At 46.7% G+C, this 12,033-nt stretch overlaps 2 protein-coding genes across 2 annotated transcripts in view; one reads left to right on the forward strand and one right to left on the reverse strand.

Moving 5' to 3' along the window:
* Window positions 1-857: 857 nt before the first annotated feature.
* T265_14738 (hypothetical protein) overlaps window positions 858-12,033 on the forward strand; it is a gene marked incomplete at both ends in the record, with an annotated part of 65,763 nt that continues 54,587 nt past the window's right edge. The window contains 2 exons of the mRNA XM_009175030.1: window positions 858-887; window positions 9,919-10,103. Of these exons, the coding sequence (XP_009173294.1) occupies window positions 872-887; window positions 9,919-10,103 (201 nt within the window). The remainder of the gene's footprint in view (window positions 888-9,918; window positions 10,104-12,033) is intronic.
* Window positions 7,957-12,033, reverse strand: part of T265_09044 (hypothetical protein) — a gene marked incomplete at both ends in the record, with an annotated part of 12,463 nt that continues 8,386 nt past the window's right edge. The window contains one exon of the mRNA XM_009175013.1: window positions 7,957-8,285. Within this exon, the coding sequence (XP_009173277.1) occupies window positions 7,957-8,285 (329 nt within the window). The remainder of the gene's footprint in view (window positions 8,286-12,033) is intronic.

A 12,033-nucleotide genomic window follows, 5' to 3' on the forward strand; every position in this document is an offset into this window, starting at 1 on the left:
CTTAGCGACAAGAATAAACCCGTCTCGGGGTGTTTGTGAATAAACCTTGATCCTTAGTAGCAATCCACGAAACCGTCAATCTTCAGTGTATAACATTCTCGGGAAGATGAGTCATCTTTTCATTGGTACCGTAAAGGGATTATCAGTGTAGCGGCAGCACCCAACTTTCCGAATTGTGTGGACGAATTGTTTGGAACTTGGTGGTTTTGGAGTCACGTGAGAACTTGAAAAATAATCCGTAGCCACGGGGTACTATGCAAGAGAATTCCTTATTGGGGCAACAATATGGGTCTACTCGACTCCAAGTTACTACACGTCAGCAGCGTTGCAGAGACCATCGTAGGGCGCTAATGGGGGAGACAAACGGGGTAACGTTCCCTGCGTTGAGTTCATGGTTGCTGACAGGGCTGCAGTTTTGCTCGATGGATACATAAACACGCGTTGGATCGCGCGACAAACTCATGTTAGTCAGATAGGCCTTAATTTAAATTACGTTAGTGAACAGTTTCCAATCGCAGGTATAGGCAGACCCTGGAAAACCACTCAGAGAAATGAAACAAGAAACCGTGAAAAAACTCACGAATAATATGTATCTACACCTCACTGTCCGTGGAACAAAATCTTAGTACCCTAGACATAATTTTCGTCCTCCGGATACCGATCGACGGGAGGATTTTTTCTTTGCTTGTGCTACTCACCTGAGAACTGCAACCGGGAATGATTACTGAACCAAGGTAGTTAGTATATGTAACTACTGAGCTCACTGGTCCTGCTGATTCCTGTGCGGCCGTAATTTTGTTTGCCTGCATAGGTGCAGAATTGCTCTAAGTCGCGCGAGGCTTGATAATATTGGCGGTTGCCGCTCTGCGCCATGCTTGTGGCGGAATGTAAGTGCTGGCAGCAAAAGGAGGGAGTTCTTCCTTACATTTGCTTTTGTTCCACATCTATAAAAATCATGTCTTTGGACTCAAGTTATCTGGAAGGATGTGTACTCTCGCAGGGATTAACTTGGTCCATTACTAGGTCCGTCCTCTTTAAACGCAATCCTGAATGTCGCTTGGTGCGCCAAAATTCTAACATACAAAACGCTCTTTTAACTGATTTGTGTCTTATACGATTGCACTGCATGATGACGGCGACCGGTTTCTCGCTTCACTGGAGAAGCAGAGTGGAGACAGTAATGACAATCCTCATACCACACGGGCGGTCCTTGAAACACAAAAGATTCCTTGCAACTTTGCTTTCCGAAAGGTCCTTTGATGGCTGTACTGTATATCCTGGAAAGGTAAGAATGGGCTTCTGAACCGAGCAGAGCTGGAAGAAGCCGAGGCGAGTTAAACGTTAACGTTTGACTGCAAGATGCCAGTCCGTGGTCTGACAACAGGGTCATACTGCCGGTTAGATTGACATTCACAGGGAAACAAAGCCGGATACTTGTATTATGGTCTACCACTTGCCTTAACCTGACAGACCTTTGAGGGAAGGTGGGATGCGTAAATGAAATGGCTTAAGACAATAAACGAGTTACTGGAAAAAATCAAGACCGCAGTCAAGGTACCAGTCATTCATGTTGAGAAGGCTAAAGGGGCTCACTCGTGCCACAGGTTGAGGTACGAAGCTGCTGACCGTAATGTCCATGGTTCGAACCCAACCCCGTTGTTTTAACTCCCCTGTATACTTCAACAATCTGGTGGTATCTTCTCTCTCATAGTCTCCTCAAGTTGTACGGCAGGTGCGCATCGAATGAATGCTACCGCTGAATGATGGGGTGAGGGTATATTGTTAGTGAATTGCTACGAGATCGAATGACACCGGTTGCTCAGCCCGAAGTAGAGGGTTTGGTTAGGGTACCATACCTTGGGCCTTTGACTGAAAAATGACTCATAAGATAGTGGGAGGGGGGTTGTAGTTTTTTTGCAGATCTACCACCTAGCCTCTGACCAAAAAACGCAACCATGAGTGTGGTTGTTGTAGTCTTCTCGAGGAAGCCACAACGTAGAACGCTTTGCTGTATGGGGATGGGCTGGCTCGAGGGTGCAGGGAGTAAGGCAGAACTGCATGACAATTCATTCAGCTGCGCACAGCTGGTGACTTTTGAGCAGCAGCAGATCATTTTATTTCGATCGTATTGAACGGTGCGCTGTCGCGTCCAGTGCTTCTCTACATCTCGGATGCTTTCCCATTGTTCGATGACGGAAACTGTAGCAGCGGGAACCACGATACCTCCGGTGCATCGTTAATTGGTAATGAGTTGAACTGGGAATGAAGAAACTGATGTTGCGCCGAAAGAACGTTTGGGTGCTGTCGGTTCTACTCGCCTTCTAGGATTCCAACTGCACCTGGTTGGAGACGTTGATAGATCTGGCTGCTTGTCGATGTCAGTGGCTTCCATGTTGTCATTTTCTATCCAGATTGCTGTGTTTGAAGGTATAGGCACTTTGGAGTGATGGTTGTCCCTTCCCTGTTCACCTTTATTCTTTTCTCCGCGATAAGGCTTTCAAATGAATCATAATTTCACGGCAGCGAAGCACCACTTATGTCATGTCCATGATGATGATGATAATGATATGGACCTCATTTCCGACACCCTCAGACTACTGAGCCGTCGAGTTAATGTAACATCTTCAGAGTCAACGCTTGTGGGTCACACTTGTGGGTAAGACTCATGGTGGGTTACCTGAAACAGAACCCCTCTCCGGTTATAAAGCCCAATAAAACCCATTTTTTTTTACACAAAAACCAGTGCCTGTTTTTAGCGTCCACATATGCCCAACTGACGGTAGTTCCGTTTCTGAGAAAGTACTTCGTATTGAGATTTATCTTTGCTCACTCTTCAGGCAAGAAGCACTGATAGTGTCATGCTTTTAGGCCATATGGATCTCCGAGGCGGTCTTCCGAGCTCATTGGAATTGCATCTAGGTCGTCAATTATGAGACGACACTCACCGCACAGACAATCGATGATACCCCTCCACTTGTGTGTATGAGTATCCATCTAGTTCAATTACTCTGCGGTAATCCAGCATAGTACTCGTGACGGGCACGCAGATAACGCATGAGTGTAAAAAGAACTATTTTACCGATGTTTAAAGCCGTCTGCCCGAATTCTCCGATATGGTCAAATGACCATTGGATGTCGTCGAGGTCCCTAGTCCTGATTAATGCTAAGGAAGCCATACTGCCATTCAACGAGTATGACGGTACTCGCAAATCCATCAAAGCACGGGTAGAAAACACTGAAGAAAGAGCGAGAGCTGTGGTTACACATTGAAATCTCACGAGATGGAGAACGTTTTTGCCACCGGAAGCAAACATACCCGATACGGCTATATTCGGTCGACGGGCATAATGGAGGTAACTACCAGTGAGGTGATGAGCAATTCATTCGATAACACGCCGATTGTAGCAATGGGTCGAGCAATTCGAAGCCTAGTTTAGCTGGCCTGTTGTAGCGCAGCCCCTGGGGGCATTGCATGCGGACGTCAAATGAAGAATAGAGTCACGAAACGTCCATCTTACAGCTGGAGAAGACACTATCCAGGTGATTAGTATCCAACCCTTTTCAAACAAGACAGAATCTGGATAAAGCCCAGTGGTACCAAATGGAGTAAGGAGAAGTTACCAGCACAATGAGGCACAGTGGCAGCAATAATTTCATCCAAAGAGGGATACATAAACACTGAAAACCACTGTGGCGGGGGCTTGGCGTCCAATGTGCTTTCTTGTCTTATCCTTCGAACGTCCACTGGACAAACGCAGATCCGTTAAAACCAAGTTTGATTCTATTCTGCGAGAGGATCTGTCGATCACACATCCGCTGCAACAGAGTTTAGAACAGCGGCAGCTTACAGCAACCAACGGTAGTCACCTTTTTCTATTTGAAAGCTGCCTTTGGATTTGTTGATCATCGGGCTCTCTAGCGTAGTCTGTGGAGCAAAAATGTCTCCCATAACGTCTGGGTCCTCCTTAAAGTGCTGTACACCAGCTCCTACGAACGCTTAAAGTTCTACGGTAAGTTATTGCGTAGGTTCATGCGTCCATTGGTGTCAGGCCACACTGTCCTCTTTCAACTCGACCTAAAGCTGCCACCTTGGCATGATGGTCGGGCTTGAGTGCAGCCATGATTCCACGGGCCACACTGAATGGAACGTCATTCCACAAAGTGAAGTCATACCAAAAGGGAGCACTCAAACGAAGACTAGCGAGGCCTCGTACTACGAGTAATCGTGCTGCGAGGCGGTCTGGGGGTAAAGTCGTACTGTCCTCTGCGATAGGAGTGTGGGACCAGTAAGGTGTTTCTCCCAGGTGACCAGTATGTCCATATTCATGGAAGCAACGATGCTGTCTCTTTCCGAGGTAGGACAGGTTAGAAAGCGTCGGTCCTAATAACCGCACACTCCGTTCGCCCAACGGTTGACTGTGGCCGTCGGCGCATTACAATACAGTCGAAATGCTTTTACAACGAATCCGGTGCTGCCTCAAAGGCGCCTTCTGCTTGCAGACACTAGGAGTGAGAGTACTGCCTTATCACCTGTGCCGTCGGGTTGAGCTTACCCGCTGCAGCCGAGCAGGTCAGACTATTGACTCGTCGGCTCCGGGCAGGGTCTCCAAAGAAAACTCTATGTCCGCTGCCTCTTGGCTTCGACTTTTGAGTCAGAGGCTAGAGACTGGGTCCACGAGCAAAACGCTACATCATTCCACTGCCTTGTGGGTCAGAGTCAAAGTCTCAAGTCGGAATACCTCAACCAAACCTCCTTCCTTGGCCTGGGAAACCGGGAATTGTCATTTGTCCGAATAGTTCTCTGTCTACCGATGCCTCCCCCAAACTCCTTCCCAGCTGGATCACTTGACTGTCAGTTATATGACCGATGGGCCTTATGCACCCTGCTGCCTAATAACAAAAGGCAAAATAATACCTTGCCAAATCCACGAGATCCTTTCTAGCTCTAACCTTCTTTCGGTGCCTAACTGCTATGCCACCTAAAAAAAGCACGAGGGCTAGGATACTACCAGGTCGCCCAGGCTAAGACAGGGGATTTCGAGAGTCAGAGGTTGGTTTCGAACCGCGGGCCCTCCGATTCACACTCTAACCACTCAGCCATCCCGTCCGCACTCTGTGTCAAATTGGTAAACAGGCAGTGCTCTCTGTGACCTTACACTTTCCTAAGATTCATCATCTTCATCATCGACAGCATGACATCAGTGTTCAACACCGATGCTTTACTGCCGTACAACCATAACTTATTTGAAAGCCTTATTTCAAAGAAAAGAATAAAGGTGGACGGGGGAGGGACTTAGTGCTAGCTTAACACAGACATTCACTCAGGCAATCTGGATAGAAACTGACAACGGATCACGCGGTCCTCATCCTGGAAGGCGAGTAGCACCGACAGCACCCAAGCGTTTCGTTATCTCCTTCATACTCCTCTGCCAGGTCATGGGTTGGCCACCTCTCTGTTTACGCCACTTTGAATTGGGCATGGAAAACAGTACTCTCTTCGGCAAACGATGGTTCGGCATGCGTAAAACATGTCCCAACCAACGCAGCTTCTGGTGCTGGACACATTCTTCAATGGAAGTACCCGTTGCACAACCGAAAACACGCTTTCTAACTGTCACTTTACGGATTCGCCGACACCAACCCACGCGAGCTATGGTTCTGAGACAACGATTGTCGAACGCCTGAAGACGTCTCAGGTCCGCTGCTCGAATAGGCCAAGTCTCACAGCCATACAACAGAACAGCCCGTACTGTAGCTTGATACACACGTCCCTTCAGATTCAGGGATAAACCATTCTGACGCCATGGGTGTCTCAAGTTAGCAAACGCGGCCCGAGCCTTGCAGATTCGTGCATTCACCTCATCTGTCACACTGCAATCAGAACTAATACAACTTCCAAGATACGTAAAACGCTCCACAACTTCCAGTGCCTCTCCCTGGATTGTAAGTGGCGTGTTCAGTGACTGCACGTCCACAAGCATGACCTTACACTTTGTGGGTGCAAATTCATACCAAAGGACGGGATGACTTTGGACAGTTCATGCAAGAATACTTGGGCCTTCTCCTCCTCTTCGAACATGAGAACGATGTCGTCTGCATATTCCAGATCGACAAGGTTTTCTTCACAGGCTATTTGAATACCAGGGTTTTGGAGACCCTCCAGCGTTCGTCTCATTGTTTCATCGATCACAAAGTTAAAAAGGAATGGAGAGAGTGGGCATCCCTGACGGACACCGCTTTGTTTGCGGAAGCGGTTGTGTGTTGATCATGAACTCTTTCTGGTCAGTACGATCAGCACCAACGTTCGAATCATGTAACCTGGCGACCAACTGCAAACCAACCGTTGACTCGGTTGAGTCACGTGGCCTTCAACTACCGGTGGAGAGCCACGATTCAAGACCTCCGTTCCTTCTGGGGCATGAAACTTGATTCCAATCACGCCATAGTGCATGCACCATGGGCACTCGCAAGTCGGCATCCTAGTCCACCTTCGAAAAACTTTCGTAGCTCAACAATACCGATCTGAGCTAACTAAGCACGATGGCGTGCACTTGAATGAAGCATGGCAAAAGGTGAAAGGGGTTACGCTAGTGGCGTTCACTGCTGTCTCTCAGATTTCTCCGATTGGACCACAAAACCACTGGATGTTGTCGAGATCGCTGTCTTTGATTGACACCAGGAAATCCATACCAGCAGACGAGTGTGATACAAATCCCTCAAACGCCGAATAGTGATGAGCCTAAGAAAACACCGAACGTTCTGGTGGACGTCGAAAGCTCGAGAGATGGAAAAGACTTGCTACCGGTAACATCCGTGTCCTATATCAACTGATACGATCGACCGAACATAGGAAAGCAATAGTCAGTGAAACGATGAGTGAAGAAGGCAGCTCATTGATTCACTCACAAAAACGTCGACTGCAAATATAGGCCGGACACATCGAAGAACAGCTTAGCTGGTCTTCTGCAACACAGCCTCTGGAGAGGTTGCATACGGGCGGATAGAATGTAAACCTCATCGCCCGTCGGGAAAGTCATTAAAGTACAAAATATCCGTACCAAAATGCGAGAAGGCACCAAGCACCGAGACGGGAAACATTAATGATTAAAGACATGGACAGATACGGTCCAGTCGTGCATTGACTAGCGCCTATGCATCCAAACATGGCTCCAGTGTACGACTTGCCCTCCCCAGCGGTTAGAGCGACCGGAAGGTTCGTGGTTCAAACCCGACATCTGACTCTCCACTTCCTCTATCTAGGCTTGGACAACCTGGCAGTATTCCAGCCCTCGTGCTTCCTTCAGGTGGCATGTCAGACAGGCATCGAAAGGGTCTTACAGTGGAGCGATTATCTTATTATCCTTTATTCCGACTTCCCCATTCTAAAGTCTGCTTTCGCTCATAGGTCCACGCGTGACGCCTCCACTGCGTAGCTACCCGACTCTCTTCAGATCATCAGCGAATGGAACTGGCTGCTACAGCCACGCTGCAGGATGTGCGCTGATTATTATTATTATTATTATTATTACGGGTAAATGCAAAATGTCAAAAGTAGACGTCACTTCCGCTGGATAGCGAAAGTCTCACCAGTGTTGAGACCCCTCCCTCTGTAATTGCTTAAGAATATCGAAGCCTTCAGCCTGTTGGTAAACTGGCTTGACGCCTCCCAGTTTTGTCCTATTATTCATTGAAGCTAAGACTAACTCGCAGTACCTTTGGTGTAAGGAACTCTTGGTTTCTACTTGCCACCTGACGTCGCTGGCCCCCTTTAGGCCCCAGAAGATATCAATGTCTTGGAATCACTATCTTGTAGGACTAAATTTCAGACAGTGCTAGCGGCTGCCACTCGAATATCTTGAGATTTATCGAAGGGGGATGCCAATGCTGCTTTGTGCCATTTGCCGGCTGATCTACAGACATATCAACTTTCCATGCGGCCTAAAGCTGTTCTAGCTGTCACAGTTTCGTTCTTCGATTATTTGGAGGGCTGGGGTAGATGGTCGCACATTGGAGACAGTAGATGATATAAGTGATGCGTGAGTACATGGTTGTCAGTGGAGTTTTCAAACGGACTTCAGATAGCTGTGCTTGCGTTTCCGCAATCCGACACATTATGGCCTGCTTATCCGTAGAATTGGGACAGACGCCACGAAGTAAAGTGCGCTGGACTGCGAAAATTTTTTTCTTTCGTCTTATGGAAATGTCGCTCATGCCACAAGAGATCAGTTGTATTTCGATTTTACCCGTGTTCTGGACACCTGTCCTGGTAGTTTTCACACACCATTCTGTAATTTTTGATATTAAAAATAGTATAGGCTACCCCAAATCAGGTGGGAATTATTCAAGGTTAGGTGAGCAACATCGTGTGCCAACGGTGAGTCGACAAGCGAACTTCCAGTGGTGTGAGACTGTAAAATACTGGGATGTCTAGAATGGAAGACTCAATACAAAACTCGTCACATCACTCCACATCTAACTTGAACCCCGACCTGTTGCCACCACTCCGAAGTGGCGGCCAGGCCTGAGTGTTTTGGTGGTCCCACGGGTTACACTGACAGGATATGCATTACTCAAGGTTGAAACATACCAATGAAGCTAAAAGTGACTGGTTAGCAACAGATGACAAGCCTCCATACCGCAAAGGCTTTGGAGGGCTCTGGAGGGCGGCAGCACTTTTCGTCACTGCGTGGGTTTACCCTCCAGGTAACCAATGCGTTCGTAAATATGGAAGCAGAGATCTTACCTTCGAGGAAGGCTAGGTCAGGGGATTTCTCGTGAAATTTGATAATTCCAACCGTCCAAACGTTAGCCATGAGATGGAGATCGGCCAACTAAGTTTCCTCTTTCAGATGATCGTTCTCGAACGTCAAGCCTTCCGTTATTCAACTCATTGTGACTGTTTCACTAGATTCTACAATTGACTGTAATTGCCTGATACGCTGAGATGAGCGCAAAGTTTGCTCAAGGTCCGATATCTATTTTCAGTACAGGATGTACACTCGCCTGTCACGATTGTTTTTGATGGAGTGGTACATGAACTCCACTGAGACATCGAAAATCTGCATATCGTGGTATATAAGTGTTGAGTTGTCATGTCTCGTCTTACCCCACCGAATTCTTTGTTTTCGTGCCCTCTGTACAATCGAAAATCACTGCATTCGAAGAATGTCAGGGCGCACCGCACACGTGTCAAAGCGAATAAGCTTATAAATCAGGCCGCGTCTCTGGCTTGCTGAGCGTGACCATTCATAACACGTGCAGAATTAATTCGTCCTTAAGAGGCTAGGTAGCCACCGTAAATTAATTCAGGAATTTGTGAATATCCGTCCATGCTATTGGCCATTTCACTTAAACATCATCTCAGAAGCAGCTACCCTATGCCCAGTTATTACGGTTTTGAAGAACCAGCGCTAACCTACTGTCTGCCTAAGGATGACTTGGCCCAACGTGGTTTATCAATTCTGTCCATTCATTAGTATGAAAACTTACGATCCAATTATCGTTTGCAAGTAATCCATTTGGGCAGCACACGTTCTCGGTTACCCTAGGTTGGTGCGACATTTCAGCTTCGCTTTATGGCTGCCTATCCCGTACCTTACCATTTAGTCTGCTACCTTGCAGACAAATCCTGTCGATGGGATGCGCACATCTACGATATGAAAGGATTCACCCGACCCCATTCTGGGTTATGGCTTTGGTTTAATGCCTCGGTACTTCATGTATGGACACGAAACGCATACCGAATGCTTATGCGAGAATATTGTGACCATTCATCTCTTATTTCTCTGAAAATGAAAATAAGGATATACCGACGTTCATACTTTGCTTGTTTTCGCTCACATGCAGCGCATTTCATCAGGCGTATGCTTTACTTGTCAGTTGGCTTAATTCGAGGTGAATTATGTTTTTTTTGTTCAGCGATGAATTTGTGGCTGACCGACCAACTAGCCTATTGGACATCGGATCCATACACAGCATTTCGCCTCACGACCGCCGTTCTTGCCACATGCACGGCCTACTATTGGTACACCTACCGCTTCCGCACGCGTCACATAAAACCCAGCCCCTTTCTGGAAAAGCAGTCAATTATCCTTAATGATGAAGTAAGTACGTTAACCCAGTAATGCAACGGATTAAACGAGCTACTTAGAATACTTTTTATTTTTATTTCTTGTTAATAAATCCAGAGCGTTTAGTGGTGTACTCATTCCAACTGCTCTAACCATTTTTGCCTCCGGTGCTTGTGGTCTCAATGACTTTTTATTAACTCGTATCCAAGATAGTCCGAGAAGTTACCCTGTTACCCAGCAGCCACAACGGCATATACCGGCCGAGGGAGTTTGCTGTTAGAACAGAACTAAAAATAATACGTACAGGTATGTGCAAACATAAGATGTGACACCCATACATAAATAGTCCCATCGCGAATTTGAGAACAAGCGTACACACTGTTACGTTGCTCCGCACCATAGCACATGCCATTGGGCTGGTAAATGACCGAAATGCAAGCGCTCGCTTATGTTACGCATACCTTCCTTCCGTCGCTTACCGGGCTATGTGTGCATCGTGGAGTGCTTTTTATACGATACTGAGACTCCACTCAATATTTGCAATCCCGGGACTCCTGTTGAGTCCAATAGGAGTATGAAAAGTTTTAAACCATTTCTTAAAACACCGGGGTGTTGTTGTTGGGTCGAAACAGACTCATCGATTAAGATCTTCTCAGATTAAAGGCTAATATGGTCTGCAAGATGTCTTTCTTTCTGAACAGATTACTCATGTTTCATGTGACATGTACTCAGCGATAGAAAGGCAGTGTTCCCTACTCTCTCTAGGCGTACTTTAATTGCAGTTGATCAGTGTTTACTGCGGAATAGCGTGGCACCCTACCACTGAAGATGGAGAGTTCCAATCTCCTTGGACATTCATGAGGTGCGCACATTTGAGTGGGTCCAACAAGGATGAGACAGCTATGCAGTACTTCGGTTTTCAGCGTAAACTTACTTCGCGTGCTAGAGAAAGCCACAAATCAAGTAGGTGCGTGTTGTGCGTCGATTTTTTTTAACAACATCAAATTGGCCTTTCATTCCACTGTCGTAATCTTTTTTTTATTAACGTGAGGCTTCAAGTGTTGCGGCTTGCCAAGTGGACACTCCGGTTGCCTTTTGAGTATATTTCCACAGACGATTCAGTTTCCTCATGTATGGGTGCCACATAGCTCTGGGTGAATCATCCGAAAAACTGTCGTACCGCAATCGTGTTGGACTATCGTTCATTAAGTGGATTTATTTTGAACTGCTTCATTTGTTAGGGTATATTCAGCAATGAAGCCACAACCGCGTTGCGATCTGTGATTATAATTGCGGTCCGGGAACGTTTATAAAATATGCGTTTTTCCCCACTGATATTCCTTATGGTGTACTCTGATACTGATGTTTGCATTCTGGATAACGGACAACGTGGGTAGCAGCAGGTGGCTACCGGTTAATGCTTGTCAGTTTCGTTTTAAGTTCCCATCCTTAGTGTTAACTGTTTGCCACGCAGGTTAGACGTTGGGCATTTTCTCTGGTATGTTTTTATGCGGTGCGTGAGCATATCCAGTTCAAATATAAAGCAGAAGAGCCGAGACAAACCGACTTCATCACACGAAGAGTTTGCAGCATTTTTGCCAGACAAGTTCTTGTTGGTACTCACTATCGGATTCCTTGTGCAACGATTGCCACTGTACACTTATCTGAGACACATTAACTAGCTTAATTGGCGTAAATCTCATCTTCACAAAGCATAAAGCAAATTTTGGACTTCTGTTCAATCAGACCATCTTTCTGTCTCTCCTTCTGAGCACTGTATGTTCAAGGGTAGCGCATCCACCAAAATATTTTGCTTGGCATATGTGCAGGTTAGGGCGAGTTGTTCAATTGTTCAATCGGAATTGTGTTACTCCGTCACGAAGAGACTGGACCTTACCGTGGTGTGACGGTTTGCGCACCTCAGCGATCCATTGAGCTATACTGGAGAGTGTCCCGCGACACT

The sequence above is a fragment of the Opisthorchis viverrini genome, assembly GCF_000715545.1.
Source record: "Opisthorchis viverrini unplaced genomic scaffold opera_v5_253, whole genome shotgun sequence".
Classification (NCBI taxonomy): domain Eukaryota; kingdom Metazoa; phylum Platyhelminthes; class Trematoda; order Opisthorchiida; family Opisthorchiidae; genus Opisthorchis; species Opisthorchis viverrini.